A 21,304-nucleotide genomic window follows, 5' to 3' on the forward strand; every position below is an offset into this window, starting at 1 on the left:
TTACGTTTTTGAGTAACAAGTGGGTAATTCCTTTACATTTTGATTGTAATAGAACTAGGAGTAATTTTACTACTTTTGTGGAGTAATTGTAACATTTCCAGAATTACTTTTGGGCATTACTCGGAGGGGGGAGCAGGGGAAGTCTTCTGCTCCTCTGATTTCTGGATGAAAATCATGTGTCTCAAACTGGGCTTCTGTGCAGTGTCGCTCTTTCCTCATGCTCTGTGGATGGGCAGGAGGCGACCAGGGAGGAGGCGGAGAGTGAGACGGGGTGGAGTGGAGAAAACAATTATTTAAAAAACAGATAGTGGTGGTGAAGAATGGAGTGGAGGAAAAAAGGATCCGGAGGTCAAGGACATGGATAAAGGAGGAGAAGGAGGCAGCAGCAGAATGGAGATAAAGAACTGTGGAGGTGAAAGATGACAGAGAGAGAGAGAGAGTGTATATATATGTATATATATATACTGTGTTTGCACTTGGCGCACAAAGTGGCCTCCACCACCCTCTCTGGCTACTGTGCTGCATTTGCAGTATTTTAACTTTTTTGCATCTCAGGGGAAAATGTTTGCTTGAGTGAGTGGCCCTTGGTGGCAGGGCAGGGTCCGGGAGGTGGTTAAATGAGAAAGATTATGCTGGCTTCCTGAGTGGGGGGGGGGGGTTTTGCACTTTGTTCGATGTGCAAAGATCTGAGCTGTGGCCTCTGCCTCCCTCCCCACCTCCCTTACCAGCGGAGAGACCACCATTGCTATCTTATGGATAAAAATAATTATTCTACTACCTCTGTATGTGTTTGTTTATTTTTAATGTTGTTTTAGGCTACTTAGATGTGCAGGAGCCAAGGCCAGCACCTTGTAGGAATTTTTTTAAGTAACTGAAATGAAATGTAATTGTAGTGATTACTTTGGAGGAAAAGTAATCAGTTACTTTCAGAGCAATTGTAATTGTAACGATAATTACTACTTTTTGGGCTATGTAACTGTAACTGTAATTTATTACTTTTTAAAAGTAATCTTCCAAGCTCTGGCCTGTCCCCAAGATCTTTTTGTATACAAGACTTTTTATTTCTAAATGATTTTCCAGGCTATGCCTCAGCATTTTCTACAAATGTTACTGCTAATGTAGCTTTTATGTTTTTGTTGGTATATAGATTATATACCAATGTTAGGGGAAAATTGACTTAAGGAAGAAATAAAGTGATGTCGGTTTATTCGCCCCTAACCTAACTTTCCATCCCAGATAGCTTTGCAAGAAGAATGTGGTTCAAACTACGAACAGAATCCACATCTTCACATGTTTATTGAGACTTAACAGAGACGTGTCAAAGGATGAAAGCCTTTGCCCTACAAGAATGTGGCTGGTGTTGTCTTTTGTTTAGATGTTCCCTGTTAGTTTTCCTAAGCATCCTGGCACCAGTTCTTATCTCAAGGTTGTAATAATATACAAGACTGATCTCCAAAGGGGGCGACATGTCCCTGGCAGATCTCTCACCTCCTCCTCCTGTGCCCCTTCCCCTCTTCTGACCTCTATACTGCCATGTAGTTTTATGTTTTATGATGTTTTACTCCCCTACCCTGTAACCTCTCTGTGAGGGTATATAATCTGGACTCTTTCAATAAACGGGGTTCCCAATCTCTGGAAGGCATCCTGCTGGAAAGGTTTTGGGTCCCCTTTGCAAAGGTACTTGTTGTCGTGTAAATTCCTGGCCTCTGGCAGCGGGTTATGATTTCTCAGCTCCGCACTCTTCCCAGGGTGTACGTGAGGTGAGTAAAGTTGTGGACAGCTCATAGTTTTGGTTTGGACCTAACACCAACTTTCTATTTTAATCAGATATTTGTGCATCTTTACTATTTTCTCTAAGTTACTTTGAATATGTTGTACTAAAACAGCAAGTAGTGTTTATCGTTCAACTGCAGAATGACATTTTGGGGTAAGTTAAGATAAAACGGGAAGGCTCTTTTTATTAGAATAGAAATGCAAAAGACCTTGAGGAACACACCGATGATATCAGAAAACAAAAGTCCTTTCAGCAGGAGGTTATTTTAGCGCTCTGCGAGTACGGCTGTTCCATTGTCAAGTAGGGAAAGCAGAATTAACCCTTTAGTTCTACAGAGCACTTAATATCTTGTAATGCCAGTTGCTATAGGCAAGAACATGTCTACTTAGTTGAGTACAGAGTTCCACCTGGTTTTAGCCAAGTGTATTTAGAATTGTAGCCTTCACTCAGCAAAGCTCTGTGCATTTGGCATAATTTAAAGTAATGATTTAAAATCACCGATCTGTTGACAGCTGCCAGAACTTCTGTAGTTTCACATTAGAAAAATGATGTTGCTTCCGCTTCGTTACAACTGGTTTTGCAGGACTGAAGTAACTAGTGTCATTACTACTGTAACCTATTATATTCATGCTCAAAAGAGCCATGTGCATGATAGTTTAGGCACCAACAATAAAATGGAACTTATGACCTCATATTAACTTCTTACTTTGAACTTAACCTAGAAGTATTGAGGAAGCATTATTAAAATGGCAGCAGTTCTCCTCTTGTCTCTGGGCTTCCTCTAAAAGGAACATTTTACTGAATAAGAAAAGAAGGGTGGATTAGGTATGCCTAACCTCAAGGTACCCTGCAAATTTATAATCCTAATTATTTATGCAGTGTAATATGCACAACACACCATACAGGAATATTGTACAGGTACTATTAAACTTTTCATTGCTAGATGAACGGTGAAAGTGATCAAGCTTGCTGATGTCTCTAAATTTTTAAGCAGGGTAAAAACCCAAGTGAAGACCTCCAAAATAGACTACTACAAGAATTGGCAATAATACAGTAAATGAGATTCAATGCAAGTGTAAAGCAACCAATAGCCATGTCTAAACCTGGGAATGTCATCTACAGTGGAAAAGTGTTTAGTCCTGTACTCAAACAGCTTGAAGTGGGAACTGGAAGCCCTGGTAATAGTTTAGGGAACTTGTGGTCTATCGCCAAGTACTCCACTTTGGGAAGTGTATTGCATCTGTGAGAAGGCAGCTAGTTAATCTCTAGTGAATCTAGTTGACAATGCTTTAGGCTAGAGAGAATTCGGTGCCTATCACGGCACCAACTTTTCTTTCTCTATACGGATGCCCTACTTGAAGATAATCTGAGATACATCTACTATAAAACAGTTAAAAATATATTACAGTAGGGCCCCGCTTTACAGCATTCTGTTTTCTGGCGTTCTGCTGATGCGGCGGCTTTCAATTAGGGGAAATTCCCCGTTTTAAAGCCGATTTTGCGGCATTTTCGCGCAACACAACCCATTATATCAATGGGTTCCGCTTTACGGCGATTTCTGCTTTATGGCGGGGGCCTGGTAAGAACATTGTCTTGGCAGGGGTGCAGCCTAATAGTCTCCTGGGTATCTTTCTGCATGCCAAGCACACATACTTCAGAATCTATGAAGATTTAAACATCCCTATTTTAGCAATTTAATCTCCTGAAGGAAACCCCAACCTTTTTACCACGTTCAGCTTAGAAGAATCTCTTTTACCAAAACATTTAGGGAAGTTGCAGCATTTAACCTAGGCATGTAAAGTTTACCTTTTTCCTGTAGGAGTTAGCTGTTGTTTGCACACCCTGCACCTCAAGCCCATTTGTTGACTCAGACGGACCAAATGGAACACATCTTGCCAGTTCTTAAGCAGCTTCACTGGCTGCCAGTCCACTTCTGAGCAATATTCGAGGAGTTCGTGGTAATCTTATAAGCCCTATGTAGTTTAGACCTGGGTATCTCAAGTACTGCATACTCCCACATGAATCTGATGTATGCCAAGGCCATAATTGGAGGCTCTTTTGCAGGTAGCCCCTGCACCTTTGGAAATTAGGTGGTTGGCAAAGGACTGTTTTGGTGCCCCATCAATGGAACACTCTCCCCAGGCAGACTCACCTGGTGCCAAAACTTGTGACCTTTTGGCACCAGGTGAGCATTTTTTTAAATATTGGTTTTAATTGTGCTATCTGCTTTGTTTTTACTACTCTGCTGGTTTTGACATGTTTATTTTTTTGTAATTGTTTCTAACATTGTAAGCTGCACTGTGAATGGTAACAGTAAAGAGCTGAATATGAACAAATGTGAATTAATCACATCACTCATTTTGCCTATTTTATTCAGGTTGGCAGAATTTGCTCTGGGACATAATTTGGATATTCTTGGCACAGAAAGCAGAAACCAAAAATCGAGGGGAAAATGTAAACTAATATTTCGCCAGTGACAGCCAACTTGAAATTCTGGTCACCCTTCTAATTAATTCAAGTAACAGTTCCAGTTTCAAAACATTTAATCTACTTCACATCACAAATATAGGCACATCCCACTACTATTCAATCTGCAAATATTTCAGTGGGACTTAGCCAGCATGCCTATGCAAATCTTGCTGAAAAGACATTGTCCAGTAATATAGGATTTAATCTGCTGTATTAGAATTTAGAAATCAAACCAGTGTTTATAGAATGAATTGCAAACACTACCAAAACAAGAGGGCCAAAATCATTTAATATCTGTCTGCCATTTAGATACGAAAAGTACTGCAGACCCACCATGGAATTTAACTACACATATAAAACATTTCAGATAGCCAGCTACAATTCACTTACAGTAAATTGTATTTATTTCCCTTCCTTCACAATTTTCTAAGGTAAAAATAAGTGTCCAAGTGAGCTTACCTCAGGAAAATTGTTTTGCTTTATACATACATACACCATACACACAATTTAGGGTTAACAAATGCCCCTCTCAGTAATTTGTCTTTTGGGAACACCGGCATTATTTGGCATCAGCCTTGTCTTGGCAATATATCTCAAACCATCTTTGAAAACAAGAAACTCTGAAGGCCTTGCTGCAACTAACCTTCAAGACCTTCAGAAATTATCTTTATTTGTCCACTCTCTCTCTCTCTCTTTCACCTACATAGCCTACTTAACAGGAACCTCTTATGAGCCAGGCAAGTTCTTTCTAGATGAACAAAGCACAATGGAATCCTACTGCGACATATCCTCTGGCTTTTGGTACCTGGAAGATCTGTAGCACTTTTTTCAGATACTGGTATTCTGTAGCACTGCTTTAAAAAAAATTCCAACTGCAAAATTTATCTATTTTTCACAATCAGAACATTTGTCTGAAAAGTTTATTTTAAATTTTCTGAACACTTAAAGCAGCATTGCTTTAGATGTTACCTAAGTGTCCGGAGATAACTAAACAAAAATAAACTGCTATAAATTACAAGTTTTTGCTTCTGAAAGAGCTTCGGTCAACAGAAAACAGGACACACACACACATTGCGAGGAAACCCCCAACATTTCATGCAACAGCAGGCAAGATGTAAAAAGCCACCTAAATTCACACATTTGTACACTGAATTATCAGAAAAAAGTATTCTTTAGTAAATCTGTACATCCAAATACATTTGGGAGCTACATCTAAGTTACATCATTTAATGTTTTATACACTTGTTACCCCTTTAAATCATCAAGTAAACACTCCAAACCAGGGATGGGTGGCTGAGTTAGGAAAAAAGAAAAAAATCATTGTACACATTCAATTATTTCTGTTACCTAGACCTCCAAGCGTTGAATAAAAACAGATTGCATCATCTTTATTTACCATTTTTGCTTACTAACTGTACAAAAATTGCAGTGCAGAGAACTCCACCTTTGTACTTAAGTTTCTTTGGATGGATCTCAGATATAGCTGGACATTCCTTTAATGATGAAAAAATGGAAAGTTGGTCCTATTAAACTGATACTGCATGCAAATATTTGTCTTTTTAAAACAAATGCATGAATATTTTATAATAGGTGATATTGCAAATTATCTGGTAGCACCCAGTGTTTCTTTACCCTGTCGAATAGTACTGACAATAGGAGGGAAGAAATATTTCCAGAATGGTATTTTAAAGTACCAGTAACTAATCAGCAAAGTTTAAAAGCCACAAGTTTCATTTTTCTTTTGAATGGAACAAATGCGTAAATACAGTTTGTCCTCTTCACTGAAGAGAGCTAGTCTATTTCATCTTTATGAGCTAGTTTGTGGGAAGATTAGCATGTACTGTGGTAATGCCTACTGAATATAATCCAAGCTTTTGCTGAGAACAGTTGAAGAAAGTCAGTAAGAACCTAGGATCAATGAAAACAGATGTTGCTTTAAATGATCCACAAAAGAGAGACCCACAGAGTGCCCAGTGTTAAATACACAATTTTCTTCTTGCGCTTTTTGGTGTGCAAGTTTATATACTCTGTCCCCACCCCCACCCCACCCTACCCTACTGGTTAACCATTCCAGAGTTCAGTTTCCTTAGTCAATTTTCACATTAGTGTAGATTTTTCGAACAAAGGCACTTGTTCCCATATAGCCAATAGCTCCTGCAAAAACAAGACAAATATATAACTTAGATTCACTTAAGTTCAATGAGATAATAACTGCAATCCTCAGCATATTTGCTAGAAATAAGTACGACTGAACTCAGTAGGAGTTGCCCCTGAGTAAATATGCATAGGATAAGGTTCAATAAATATATTTAATGTCATATAACTATATAGCCTGCAAAATGTTACCTCCCTAAAATTCAGTTTAGGGTATGCACACATCATTACCATTAACATTTGTGGTGTATCATTTTTTATTTACACTGTGTTCAACCTTGAGTGCAAGCTTCTTTCCATCTCCAGGAGCATGCTTACACTTAAACACACCTACAACATGGAGTCCTTGTGTTATTTGAAATAACTGAAAATGTGCATTTTTGGCTTAGTGGTTGTACATGCACTACAAAGCCGTTCATGCAGCAAACCTTAAGGACTAGAACTCTGATATAATAGTAAACACATTTACTCCAACCATGTCCACAAAACCAATTTATGGAATGCTCCCCCCCCCAATTAGGAGCATTCCTAACTTATGTTCTCTGTTTTCTTTGTAGACTAGGAAGTCACAGACAGGACAAACACATGCTGATTTAAGGCTGAAAATCACAGAATGGGCCTGGCAGAGAACAGAGGAGATGACCGCACTTAAGGGTAAGAATACTTACCGCACATTATTCCCAGGGCTGTGCTAAATACTGCCATATAACCAAAGTAAAATGATGTCTGAAACAAGCCATACATCCTGAAAAAAAGAGGAAGAAGCAGATTTTTTAGTATCTCCCACGATGCCAATAATTAAACATTTTTTTGTGGGAAGCTTTGTTAGTTTCGGTATTCTAAAAGGAAGAAAAAAATATCAAAGGCTACGTACTTTGTCTTGAAAAAGTAGTAATAAAAGGAATACATGTAAACATAGATTGCAGTTGAAGCAGCAGACAGAAAACTCGTCCATTGCCTGAAAAACAGACACAAATATCTCAAACAATTACGCATAAAGCAGTTTTGCAAATAGTACAAGACAATCCACAAAGAACCATAGCAGGAAGTCATTAAAATCTGATCAGCTATTTTCTGCCTTGCATGAAAAAGCAAGGTAACATGACTACTTCCTGAAACTTTCCCCCCCTACTATTTTACAAATGGTCCACAATCCATAATGCATTTTATGGAACCACCATTTTTCAGTTCCATCTTCCACATTCCAATGGGTAATATTCCTTTAAAGTGTATTTAACATTGGAGACTCGTAACCTAAATAGGCAAATATTAGTTATAGGGAAAGGGCCATAGTTCAGTGATAGAGCACCTGCTTTGCATGCAGAAGGTCCCAGGTGTAATCCCTGGCATCTCCAGGTAGAGCTAGGAGAGCCTCCTGCCTGAAACCTTGGAAAGCCAGTCAGTGTAGGCAGTACCAAACTAGGTGGACCAATGGTCTGACTCACTATAAGGCAGCTTCCTATGTGAAAACCTCCAAGCAATATACATTACAATTGTCAATAAAAAGAAATTAAAAACAAGAAGACCTAAAAATGTCAAAATATAGTCATCAGTTAAAAATAGACATTATTTTCAAAATTACATATTAAATGCATACCAGCTTTACAAATCTGGGCTTGCCTAAAGAAAAAAGTTTTTAGCAGGTGCAAAAAAGTACAGGGAAGGAACCTATCTAATGTCAATGCACAGAGAGTACCAGACTGTAGGTGCTGCCATGCTGAAAGATCACTTCCTTCCAAGTGTGGAACTGACATTGTGCAGCACTTGCATCTACCTTTTTGCTGCTTAAGACTGGCTAGTAAATGAAAAAACATGCTTACCACCTATAGTCCTCTGCATTCAGTAGAAAGTACGTACACACGATTGTCACACACACTGTCACAATGCAGAGAATAACCAGCACTAACATCATGAAGCCGTAGACGTAATAGATTTTGTAAGCCCAGAAGGAGGTGAATATAAAATACCTAAATATACAGGAAGCCATGTTTACTGTACGGACATGAACTTTTAATTACATTAGGCTGATAATTACTAGTAAACACTTGCAAAAGTTTTTAGGCAAAAGACTCACATTTCAATAAAAATGGATCCAAATGGGAGAATCCCACCCAGGCAAACAATAACCGCTGGTTCCATAAACCTGAAAAGAAATACTAATTAACTTTCTAATTTGACCATTATTGGAATAGATCACTTGACAGAGAGACTCTTCCAATTCTTCCTTTGAAGTCTGAATCATCAGTGGGCAACTCTGCCTGCCCACCTGTTGAAAGTGGCCCACAGAGGGTAGACAATCTGGCCTACTGGCAGGATCCAGCTGCTCACTTCGATTCTAAATCTTCCACAATACTTTATCATCTCTTTATTACAGCCAACAGACCAAAAACAAGACCAAAAATAAAACCATACAATCCACCACAACCTTAAGTACAGACCAAAATACAGAAACAGATATAAAAGCTGTCAGTTCATATATTTATTTTATTTTGACATTTATATCTCACTTCTCCTCCAAGGAGCTTACGGTAGCATACATGATTCTCCTCCCTCTCCATTTTATCCTCACAACAACCCTGTGAGGTAGGTTAGGCTGAAAGACTGTGACTAGTCAAAAGTCAGACAGCGAGCTTCATGGCTCAGTGGGGATTTGAACCCTAGTCTCCCAGGTCATAGTCCAATCACTATACCACTCTCTCTCTCTCTCTCTCTCTGTGTGTACACAAATATATACGCGATAACAATAACAATGTCCTAAGTAGCCCACAAAAAATTATCCTTCCAATTTCAGCTAGTTAACTGCCTCTTTGTTCTCACAGCCACTGAAAAAAATGGCAACTACCAATAACACCGGTAAGGCTTTATTTCTCAGCAAGTATTTAACATAAAATTGAACTGACCTTCTTGGCAGTTTGGCTAGTAAAGGGGCAATCTAGTTTCATGGACAACCACCTACTTCACCAGATGCACGAATGCTAAGAGAAACCATGCATACGTTACCATTTTTTCTCGGGAATTGGACGAGGAACAGCATTGACTCGACAAGGAAAGTTGGGCTGACCCGAAAGATTCCGTCCAAGAATTGTGCCAACAAGGTTCAAGGGAAGAATAACAAAGAAGCAGATGCAGCATACGGCCACCTGTAAACTCATAGTCACACAAGAAGAGAGGATATAAAATACATCCAAGCACAAGCATCCATTAAAACAATTTCTAATTTCTAGCAACATTAATCTTAACATGCCTATTCAGAATGGCAACAAAAGCATTTATTCCATGAGAGGTTAAATACCTGAAGATTTCTAAACTAAGTTAAGGATTTCATTCTGAAGAATTAACACAGCCTTCTACATAACTTTGTTCAGCAAAACTAAAAGGTGGAAGATGCAACCTTAACGTTTTGCAGGGTGGATGAAAGTACAGAAATCCTGTACTTACCAGTGACTTTCTGCTCTTCATGAGGGAAAGAGGGCAGCTAGCTTGGAGCCAGGAATGCAGTCTCTAAATCTTAGTCCAAGAGGAGGAGGGGTCTGTCCTCCATCAACCACCCAGACACTTCCATAAAAGTAGTATGTCAAAAAGAGACAAACTATCCACAAACAACACAGGCCCAAAACAGAGACATCCTGCAAGATACCATAAGTGGCACTTGTATGCTACCTTAACAAAAAAAACCAAGTGACATTCACCATCTCACTACATGGGAGGGGCCCCCAGAGAAAGTCCAGCCTCTGGGACTGGCCAGAGGAATGGAGGACAGAATGGAAAGATACTGTCTCTTCCTAATGTTTTCTAAAGGAACAAATCTGAAAATGAAGAAACCAACACCCCCAAAAGCAGCAGGGTTCCAAAATATTGCACCTACCTTTCCTCCATTCCTTGCGAAGAAAAGCAATTCATTGATAAGTCCAAAATCTCCATCTCCCTTACCAGGAGAAAGGCAGCTAGCTTGGGGATGTCAAAAAGCTGCACATCTCAGTGCAGGAAGCACAATGTCAACAGCCCCCTATTTGGCTACCTATGGGTGCAAAATCCTATGGAGCACACACCTCCCAGAGGCTGCCTCAGATAAGCAGAATGACTGTTCTGTAGCGTCTGGCAAATGTAGACATTGACAACTAGCATGTTTCCACCAGTAAGTTCCTTTTTCAGAAGCTGGCTGTTCTGGCAGCCTACCTCACAAGCATGCTACTTGCTAACACTGTATGCTAGGACAAAACATTCCCTCAACCACTGGGTCATTCTCATCCCAGGATTAGAGTGCGGTGGGCTTCCTCAATGTCCAAGATTACAAGGTCTCTTAATAAAGTGGCGGCAAACAACATGGGGTTGCCTCGTTTAACACTCTTACCCTGATAATGTGTAAGTTGTTTTTTTTCAGGATCTACCTTCTAAGTCCACTATCTTTGAGTGGAGTGCTATGCTGTCCACCTGTAAGGTCTTAAGAAGGGCTGATGTGGTCTCATTGCAGTCCTCCATATTAGATGTGTGATTTTCCAAGGAACCCATCTACTGGTGTATTTGGACCACGGAGGTCTGTAGGACTGGAGCTATGATAGAAGCCACATCTGCTGAAATGGTTCTTAAAAAGATCCATCATTGCCTGTGTGATGTTCCTGTATTAGTGTAAATAGGGTAAGTGCTGTTTGTATAGGAGGTACATGGTAAGTAGAATGAAAGAGGAAGGGGGAGTGAATGGGCAGTAGAATGTTGGATGATTGGCTGAATGTTTAAAATGGCTGACAGTATAAAAGGAAGAATAACACCACAGTCTGAGTAAATCAAAGGGATTGGGACAGCTTAAGCACGCAGTCACAGAGGTAACCTAATTGAGGGAGACTCAGGCCGAGTCTCTGGGACTACTGGTTATAGGACGTGACTGGTGGTGCTGCCTAGCAGGGGGATCTGTTGAGATCTGTGCTAGAGCGGGGAGAGAAACCATAAAAAAGGACAGTCCGGACTGGTGGAGTCCCTGGTGGTGCCTAGAGACAGGCAGTAACCACGAGCAGGTAGGAACCTGACAGGGAGAGCCAGGGAAGGGCGTCACAGCCTGCAACAACTCCACTGAGCAGGGATCCCATGGTTTGTGATGTAAATCCATCGTTTTTGTGTCCTATGTGCAGTATTAAACCAAGCAGCAAAAAAACAGGCACGAAACAGTGCTTCAGATAGCAGCCACTCTCTTATTCCATTTGCCTCTCTCCATGCAAAGCTACATGCTGCACAAAACTCAAATCCTAAACACCTTCCACAACAGGACTAGATCAGCTAGGCAAAAGATGGGTCCTGGAGGTTGTAGGTTTGCTACTGCTGAGGGCACCGTCTTAACCCGAAGTCTAGACTTCTTGACAAGTTGAAGAGTGAGTTGTGCTGACACTATGGCTTTGTCCTGTCAATACACAGCTTAATAGCTCTGCATACATCCATGACATGCCATTATCTCTCAAAAATAGACCAAATGTCAGGGAGGGACAGAAAGAGGGAAGAATAGTTCCTGTACCCTGTGAAACACTGGGTTGATTTTTGGGGGGAAATTGTTAAGTCTGACCACACAGCCACCTTTAGCCCAGTGAAAGATGCACAGTTCCCTCTCTGTAGATAGGGTCACAAGTGCTGACCCTTAGGAAAAGTCAATTGAGAGGATGGAGCAAGAACCAAATCATGGCTTCCCTGGCAGTTCATCACAACCACCAGTTTCTCACCTCTCTCCCTCCCTCCCATTCAACTTGAAGCACATTACAAGGCAAACCTGGAGGAGAGAACCAAGTGGAACGGGGAGGCTGATTGCAGGAGTTGTGATGGAGGGAGAGCACCAAGCACGAATCTGTTTTCACCCCACCCCCCCAGGCAACTCTTCCACTGGGATGGAGAAGCAATCAGGAGTCAGTAGTTGGGTGGAGGTAATTATCCACTAGCCTGAGGAACAGATCAGCAAGACACACATACCCCTTGGGTGCCTGAGAAAGAAGGGTACACCCAGCTCCATCATATGAAGCCTTCCAGATAAAGAGGAAGAGCCTACACTAAGTAGTGGTCAAAGGTGGCTTTAATCCACTTCACAAAGTCAGGGTGGATACCGCCCCCACACACACATACTTCAGGAGGCATGCATCATGCTTCCTGGTGGTGATCCAAGTCCTCCCTTCCTCAAGGGTATTGTACTTGCATTTTCCTCTGCAGGTTTTTCATGCCTCTGTGAGGATCAAAGACCACCTCTTTTGCTATGTGGCCTATAAGGCTTAGTGGAAAAGGCAGCCACAGTGCATGACACTCATAGGCTCATACGTGTTTGGAGTGGTGCCTGTGTGCTGGGACCTAGAAATGTGCTCCTTTGCCAGGCTTAGCTACATGGGCAAGGACAGCTGGTGGGAGGAACTTTGTGCCCCCACTGGGCCAGTTGTCCTGGAGCTCAAGGTGAGGGAATCTCAGGGATCTATCTGGGGGTCAAAGAGAGAGGCCCCTTTTCCAAACTTGAAGACTGCATTCCCAAGGCTGCCTTAAGCTAACTGCCCTCCTTCCCTTGAGAGCAGTGAGTAACTTCTTTTTTTTTTAATGGAATGTTAGGGGCTTTTTTGCGAACATCCCAGTCACTGAAAGTTGTTTTTTTTTAAGGTGAGTTGAGCGAAGACTGAATTTCATTCAAAAATGTCAAAGCAAATCCTACAATTATAACTGAATCTGATCCAGTATCATAAAACTATTTCATTTTATTCCTGCAGAGACCAGCTCCCTTTGGCTTTCCGTAACAGTTTTCTAGCAGCAGTCATTCCATTAGGCTAGTTTCCATCCTGAACTGTTTCCATTTAGCTCGTTGTTTATAAAAACTAACTTTCAGATCTGCTTGCCTTTTTCCTTCTTCCCCTCCATCCCTTTTTCGTTGTGTGTCATGTCTTTTAGAATATAAGCCTGGGGATATAGGCAGTCTTATTACTGATCTAATAAGCCACTCTAGGAGCCTTTTTTGGGGAGACAGCAAATGAAATCAGAGATAAGAACCTCAAGCCCAGGGACTGAATGTGGCCCTTCAGGCCTCTTTCACTGGCCCTCAGGACTCTCGCAGACCATCCCTTCCCCACAGAGCACACCCTTCCCTGACCCTCCCTTGCACCCTCCTTGAGCGTTTTTCCTGACTAGAATGTATACTTGACCTCTGTTAATGCTTCTTGTTTGACTGAATAGAGGGATGTGTGAGTAAATAGAACATTTATTGCTCCCCCCCCCTTTTGCTTCTGGCCCCACCCACCACTGGCATGTGGCCCCCGAGAAAACTGCCTAGACAGGAATTTGGCCCTCAGGCTGAAAAGCATTCCATGTCCCTGCTTTAAATCAATTAATTCTCAGAATAGATCATTAAATGTAAGCTTTCAGCTTTCTTGTTGATCTGATCTAATTAGTTTTACATTCAAATTCCTACATACAGGCATACCCCGCTTTAACGTTCGCAATGGGACCGGAGAATATACTTTAAGCAAAAATAAACTTAAGTGAAGCAATTGTCTTCACTTGTACTGCACGCAATCACCACTAGATGGCAGCGGCGTCATGCCAATAAAGTGTACGTTATTGCGAAGCGGCCGAACATTAAGCGGGGTATGGGGACGTATGGAGCATGTGCGTTATAGCAAGGCAACGTTAAGTGAAGCAACGTTAAGCGGGGTATGCCTGTTCTTTTATCAATTTCTTACCAAAGGCAATGTATAGCATTCTTGCTGATGAAAGTTTAAACCTGCAGCGCTAAATAAAGTACTCACCATTGTCCCGAAGGGAATAGCCCTTGATGCATGATAATAGATTGCAATGAAATTAATGAAGAAGGCTGTGCCACACACCATTGCAGGAATAAGGAATGCCCCAATGAACATCTGCTTTATCCACCGCCTTCCTGCAAGGAAAAATGTTCCTATGAAATTGAGGTTGAGGACTGAAGTAGCTGGAAAAAGTAAATCTCATTGGATATGGAGGAAAGTCGGAAGAAGCAATAATCTGGCAAGATGTTCCCTTTACATTAGGGACACTAAAAGGAAAAATGGAGAGTGCAGTGCACAGGGGTAGAGAGGGAGGCATTTTGGGAGCCCCCTCCTTACGTTCACATCATCTGACAGTAGACATGGCTAATGGAATGTTATGGCAAATTATGAATGGTCCATTGGAATTGTCTGCTGGTCAACGGTGAGCAGCTATTAAGGCCCCATGCCCATTGGCTCTTGTGGAGGAGGAGCCTTGGAGACGGGACTTCCCACAGGTGTGGACCAAGAACAAGGTGGAAAGGTGGAAGGCAGTGCATTGATAGAAGGGAACGCCCCCCCCTCAACGCCAGTATAAATACCCACTACAGGCAGAAACAGGCATTTGGAAAACCACTGACGCATTATTAGAGCAAGGGGTGATAGTAAAAATGCAGTCAATATGCAACTCCCCCCTGTGGCCCATCTTGAAGACAGCAGATTTAACCACTTATCAAATGACGGTGGATTATCGAATTTTGAATTCCTATACACCCCCAGTTGCGCCAGTAGCGGCCAAATATAATGAAATAATAACTGCCATGGCGGCAGGATCCCATTGGTTTTCTGTAATTGATTTTGGCTAATGCTTTCTTTGCTATCCCATTGGACCCACGCTGTTGGTATAAGTTTGCCTTCAGTTTCAAAGGTCAGCAATTTTCATTCACTCGAACCCCCCAAGGGTTTAACTCCTCCCCTTCTATCTGCCACTCCTATGTGGGAACAGGGAATTGAAAAAGATAATTGTAAACAACATACAGTCCTTACAACAGAATATTTCCTTGGCCATTACGTGCACCCAAATACAGAGTTGGGCACATACAGTGGCTTTGGAACTTATCCACATGACAGATAGTGGGCTTATACCCAGGGAAATTAGGTCCCTAATTTGAAATCAGGTTTCTAAGGGAGAAAGAAAATTGGAAGACTAGCGGAGCCTAGTTAATGCCACATATGATAGGCAAAATCATGCACTAAGATTGTTTATTGTAATGGTAGAAGCGGCTGAAATCATTACTGTTTATCCTGCAATTCCCTTGGGAATCACTGTATATCAAGACTTAGTTCTTTATGCCCAGGAATTTCACCAGTGGGCTATAGTTAAGCATACAAGATGGGTAACAATTAATGTTAAAGGATGTCAACATTGTAAGGATTTAGGATTTGTTTGTGAAGATGATAGTTTGGAATCCCATCAAGATTGCTTTTCTCTCAGAATGATTAATGTTTCCTATTGCTCTTTCATACTAACAAATGAATCAAGTTCAACTACTGTATATTCTGGACATGGGTGCATGTGCCTTAGAATGTTTTGTGATTATATTGTTATTGATAAGTATCATATACAACCTAAATATATATTAATAAATGCTTTTATGGTATTGAGGAAATAGTAGGATGTTATTTTTCATTTAAGGTCCCAGTGTGGACCATTCAGAGAATATTAGTTAATCCGAATTTGTTTCAAAACCTCCGACCCATTGCATTAGGCTACGGCCTCGATGATCTCCAACAGTTACTTTCCCACCCTATGTTACAGAAACAATTAGAAGCAGTGAAACACTTGGGAGAGCAAGCCACACTCCAGATAACACATGAACACCATGCCATCACCAACATAGTGGCCAAGGTTAAACAGATAGGGACACACAGGTGGTGGGATGGACAGCTCAGCTGGAGTGAAGGAGCAAAAGGAAGTTTATCCCTTTTAATACACCCCATTGTGGTGACCTTAATGTTTCAGGTGATTCTGGTCATCGTCTTATTGGCCCTTGTAAGATGGATCCTGTCCCAATGGCACAGTTACGCCAGATGAAAGTAAGCATGAGAGCCCAAGGCAAAACAGAGGAGTCTAAGGTGTGAAAATACATCTGTATAAGTATATTCAGGTGTTTTTCAACGGGGGAGTTGTTACGAGCGCTCGGCTAACAAATGGGGAAGACCTGGCTTAGTAGCAAACTATGCAAAAAGGGTATCTGTGTCTTAGATGATGGTGTGAACTAGCATGATGTGACTGCTAAAAAAGCTAACACAAATCTTAAGCTGCATGAACAGACATAGTATCCATAATGTGAGAAATAATACCTCTATTCTACTCTGCACTCATCAGGCCATATCTGTAATACTGCGTCCAGTTCCGGGTGTCACATTTAAGGACGCTGACAAACTGTAGCATTTGAAGAGGGCAACCAGGACAGTAAAAGGTCTGGAAACCAAGTCCTATGAGAAATAGTTTAGATGGTACATTTCACCTGAAGAAGAGACAGTTAAAGGGAGGAATGACAGCAGTCTTCAAATATCTGAAGGGCTGTCAGGTGGAAGATGGAGCAGACTTGTTGCTCCTGAGGACAGGACTAGAACCATGAATGGAAACTGCAGGTTTCAACTAAACATTAGGAGAAACTTCCTAATGCTACAAGCTCTTTGACACTGGAACAGACTTCTTTGGGAAAGTGATGGGCTCTCCTTTGCTGGAGGTGGTATTAAGCAGAAACTGGATGGGCATCTGTCAGAGAAGCTGCAGCTGCATTCCATATCATAGTGGTTTCCAAACTGCATGAAATGCTAGTTCCCCTATATTCAGCACTGGTTAGGCCTCATCTTAAGTACCATGTCCAGTTCTGGCCACCGCACTTTAAAAAGGATGCAGACAAACTGAAACAGGTTCAGAGGAGTGTGACAAGAATGATCAGGGGACTGGAAACAAAGTCATATGAGGAGAGACTGAAAAAACTGGGCATGTTTAGCCTGGAGAAGAGAAGACTGAGGGGAGATATGATAGCACTCTTCAAGTACTTGAAAGGTTGCCACACAGAGGAGGGCCAGAGTCTCTTCTCAATCATCCCAGAGTGCAGGACACGGAATAAGGAGCTCAAATTACAGGAAACCATCAGGAAAAACTTCCTGTTAGAACAGTACGACAATGGAACCCATGACCTCGGGAGGTGTTGGGCTCTCCAACACTGGAGGCCTTCAAGAGGCAGCTGGACAGGCACCTGGATTCCTGCACTGAGCAGGGAGTTGGACTCAGTGGCCTTATAGACCCCTTCCAACTCTACTACTATATGATCACAGAACTTGCACTGAGCAGTAGATTGGTGGCTTCTAAGATCCCTTCCAACTTTCACTCTGCAATACTTCATGAAAGGAGTACCTGCCAGCTATTTCCTCCAAGAACAGCATTCCATTCTCCTCCCCGAGTCCCTTGTTCCATTTTTCTTTTTTTAAACTTTACTGTATATTCAGTGGCTAATGAGCACACTCTGCTCACATTGGTTACTTTTTGGAGTTTTCTTGCCACCTTAACTTTTTTTAAAGGCTTTTTTGTACATCTGCAAAAGTTTGTGGGAACCCTGAAAATATGCTAATTCTTCCTTTTTATTTCTCAGTAGCCCCATTTTGGCTACAATTCTGGCAGCACTCACCACTTCAGTTAGCAATTACAAGTGATGGTTCTTTCTGAACACCGATTCTGATTGGAGAAATGTCCTTGAAAATACTAGCATAATTCAAGGTTATTTACTGGCAAGGGCTGGAGTATAAATAAAGTTTAACTGAATGTCCAAATCGCTCTTCAGTCTGATCACTAGAAGATTCAGAGCTTGGGATTTAATTATTTATTTATTATTCTGAAGGCTTCAACAAGCACAACCCAAACTTGCTATCCAATTCGTATCTTTAGTTATTTTATCGCTCAATATTTCTTTTATGGTCATGTCAATGAGCTCTAGGCCATCAAACACCAATGGGTTGCCACTACAACTTAAATCATCCTAGAGCTTTAAAGTTGTCCCATCACTTGATAACTCTAACCAGTACTTGATTATGCAGGACTAGGATACCTTCCCCCCCCCCAATCCCCCAAAGAAGTCGCATTTGAAATTTCTGTGGAGTTCTGGGATTCCTAGTAAAAGACACATGAACGTAACATTTGTGGCATAGTTCAGGTCAAACACTTAGAATAGTTATATCCTGCTTTATAGTCCCAAACAGGCAGTCAAAGCAGCTTACAAAAGATTTGCACATAAAAATAATATGGTGCTAGATTTATGCAGGCACCATTTTTTGCCCTCATTATTGGTGTTCCTCTGTGTCACCCAGCAGCAGGCTCAGCGAGGATCTCTGAAGCAAGAGTGGGGCTGAGCAGCTGGACTTTCCTTAGCTCATGATGGAGGCAACCGTTTATGCAACTCTTGTTTCAGTCAGGTACTAGACAATCACTGAATAGTTGGTTAAATAAAACTACAATGTATTTAATAAATTCTTCAAATTCTAATCGCTAGAATTGCTATATAAAAAAACAATGAAGACAAAAACATTTCCATGTACTGCCACACCATTACAGAAGTTGGCTTTGTCACCACATTAAACTGCTTGATGTGATCTGTGAGGACCTTTTGGGGGTAGCAGTGGTCAGGAGACTACTGCAGAGATGGGGCAAGAGAATCTCATCTCATGAACAGAATCCTACTCTCATTTGTTAGGATGCAACCCATAGCATCCACCACATGGAGAACTGTAGAACATACAGCATAGACAAATTCTTATTCGCTAGATTACTCTCAAGCAAGCCAGCCCTCCCTTGTCTTTCTATCACAAACTTGTCCATCTAAGTTTACATTGCATTGTGCATCCAGACCACTGCCAGGCTCTCTGCACCACCCTCATCTTACTATAGAGAATGTCTTGATTTCAACAAAGCCAGGGATCCCTTGGGTTTTCCTGAAGGTGAACTGGTTCACAGTTGAGTGACTAACCCAACTACCCCTGAAATAGATAGGGCAACACCTACAGCGGGGCCCAATCCCACCCTAGACTTCCGGGATTGGCAGGAAAAGGAAAAGCTGCAAGGAATATGGTAATGACCCTCTCATTCTTTTTGGTGTCTGCTCTCACCTAGGAAACCCCTGCAACCCACCATCCTCTCCAAAGCCTTGGGTTGGGGACATATCTTTTCCCCATCAATGAGAACCTAGTTTGGCCTTGAGCAGTAAAGTATGCTCAGAGACATATGGGAGGGTGCTGGGGCACCTCTTCAGCTACCCCGATGCCATGCTGCTGAAGCACTGCAACAAAGAACTTCTCTCTGCCTCTGCCAGAGGACACAAATGTGGTAGACTGCTTGCCCTTCAGTGCCTCAGACACGGAGCCCTTCTGCACCAAGTCCCTTTCTGAACAGGTGGAAGCAGCCTATCCCCAAAGACAATCATTTTGGAAAAGGAAAAGCCAGGCTAGTGTTGCTCAAGGGGAAAGGGAGAGCTTTCACAAATTACAGCGCTGCCTGAAGAAACCCATGCTCTCCACCACTAGAAAGAACCTACTCAGGGTTCAAAAAGGAGATGAGCAACTACTTGTTATTCTGTCTTCCAAAGCAAATTGCTCTCGTTCATAGCAGTAGACTTGCATCTTTTCACCTTCCTCCTTAATGAATCAATTGCCAGCTTCTTACAAACACATATATCATAATTTACAAAGTATAGTGTTTCATAGTCATCATTTTTTGAATTTGTTACAAATAATATTATGAACTTCCAGGCCTGATCACTTTCTGGTGGAAATAGTATTTACAACATTAAGAACTGTGGCCACAATGTTAATTAACTCTGTAATATATACTCAAGTTATTTTTGCCACACAGATGTATTTGCCTGGTACCAAGGTGTCTGCAGAACCAGAAAATTTGCAACTGTATAATGGTGTAAGTAATTCTGAAAAGTCAATAGCAACCTAGGATGGTGGGTCAATGTTAAATTCATTCCCAAATTATTTTTAATATGATGCAAAAAATGTAATTTTAAAAGCCTTACCTCCTTGTCTGGCATAAAGGCTTCCTCCAAAGTAACCATTCACTGGGGATGTTGCAGCATAAACAAAAATAGCGGTACTTAGCATTGATCCTCTCCTAAAATGAAAGACATGTTGTTTTGGCTACACAAATGACTGCCTGAAGACTGCTAATGTAAAAGGTTACCAGCAGCACTTTATAAATTATATATGTTGAATGTTTAGCTTCAGCTAGTGCAAAACACAAAAAAATTGAACGTGCAGCAAGAATAAAAACCCAAACTGATATGAACGTCTTGATTAAATGTAATTATGCTCATGCTCACATGTCACAGAAAGCTACTGCATGCTCTGCCTGATCACCCTTCCCCCGAGTAGGAGCAAAAGCAACAAGACACAATTCTTGGATTAGCATGCTGTCCAACCCAAGATTGTATCTCCCTAAACAAATCACAATTAGCAAGCCAAGAGCAAACCTTGACTTTCCAATCACGGTTTTCTTAGGGAAAAACAAACCATGATCCCAGACAGCATGGTAAAGCAAGCCAAGGCTTATCATTTCTTGCTACTGCTCACACTAGGAGAAGAGCAACCCAGCAGCGCAGCTCATTCACGATAAGCTATGGTTTATGGCTTACCATGACATGCAGATTGTCACATTTGATAAGATACCAACAACTAAACTAGTTAATAGTTTTTGGAATAAGCAGCATTAAACTACATTACAGTACCATAAAAAACTAAAATCAACCCAAACAACTCTTTGGCAAAATTCTATTACAAGATCTAAATTACCTAAAAATTACACCTTATCATTAAACACAATTTCTTGCAGATCAGAAGTACCGGTATTACTGTCAGTGTTGTATCCTAGAAGTAACCAAAATGCAGGAATACTGCTACTCTGATCTGGTCTTTGAATTCTCCACACTGCAAATAGTGTTACGACCCCTCTAGTGAAATTTCAGAAATTTTGTCATATTTTTCAGAGAACAGGAGTCTGGAAACTGTACTCCTAAATTTTTGTTCCTGCTACAATCAGGACAAAAACTGACACAATTTGGGAGATTTGTGAAAAGGATCTCCCAAGATGTTTTGCAGTGTTAATAGCAATTGCAGA

The 21,304-nt window shown here is 41.3% G+C and overlaps 1 protein-coding gene across 1 annotated transcript in view; it reads right to left on the reverse strand.

Moving 5' to 3' along the window:
* Positions 1 to 5,395: 5,395 nt before the first annotated feature.
* Positions 5,396 to 21,304, reverse strand: part of TM9SF3 (transmembrane 9 superfamily member 3) — a 40,489-nt gene continuing 24,580 nt past the window's right edge. Inside the window, 8 exon segments of the mRNA XM_061634640.1 lie at positions 5,396 to 6,397; positions 7,066 to 7,142; positions 7,272 to 7,355; positions 8,218 to 8,364; positions 8,472 to 8,540; positions 9,398 to 9,537; positions 14,149 to 14,279; positions 20,208 to 20,302. Of these exon segments, the coding sequence (XP_061490624.1) occupies positions 6,330 to 6,397; positions 7,066 to 7,142; positions 7,272 to 7,355; positions 8,218 to 8,364; positions 8,472 to 8,540; positions 9,398 to 9,537; positions 14,149 to 14,279; positions 20,208 to 20,302 (811 nt within the window). The 3' untranslated portion in view covers positions 5,396 to 6,329.

Source organism: Rhineura floridana, chromosome 7, assembly GCF_030035675.1.
Source record: "Rhineura floridana isolate rRhiFlo1 chromosome 7, rRhiFlo1.hap2, whole genome shotgun sequence".
NCBI lineage: Eukaryota > Metazoa > Chordata > Lepidosauria > Squamata > Rhineuridae > Rhineura > Rhineura floridana.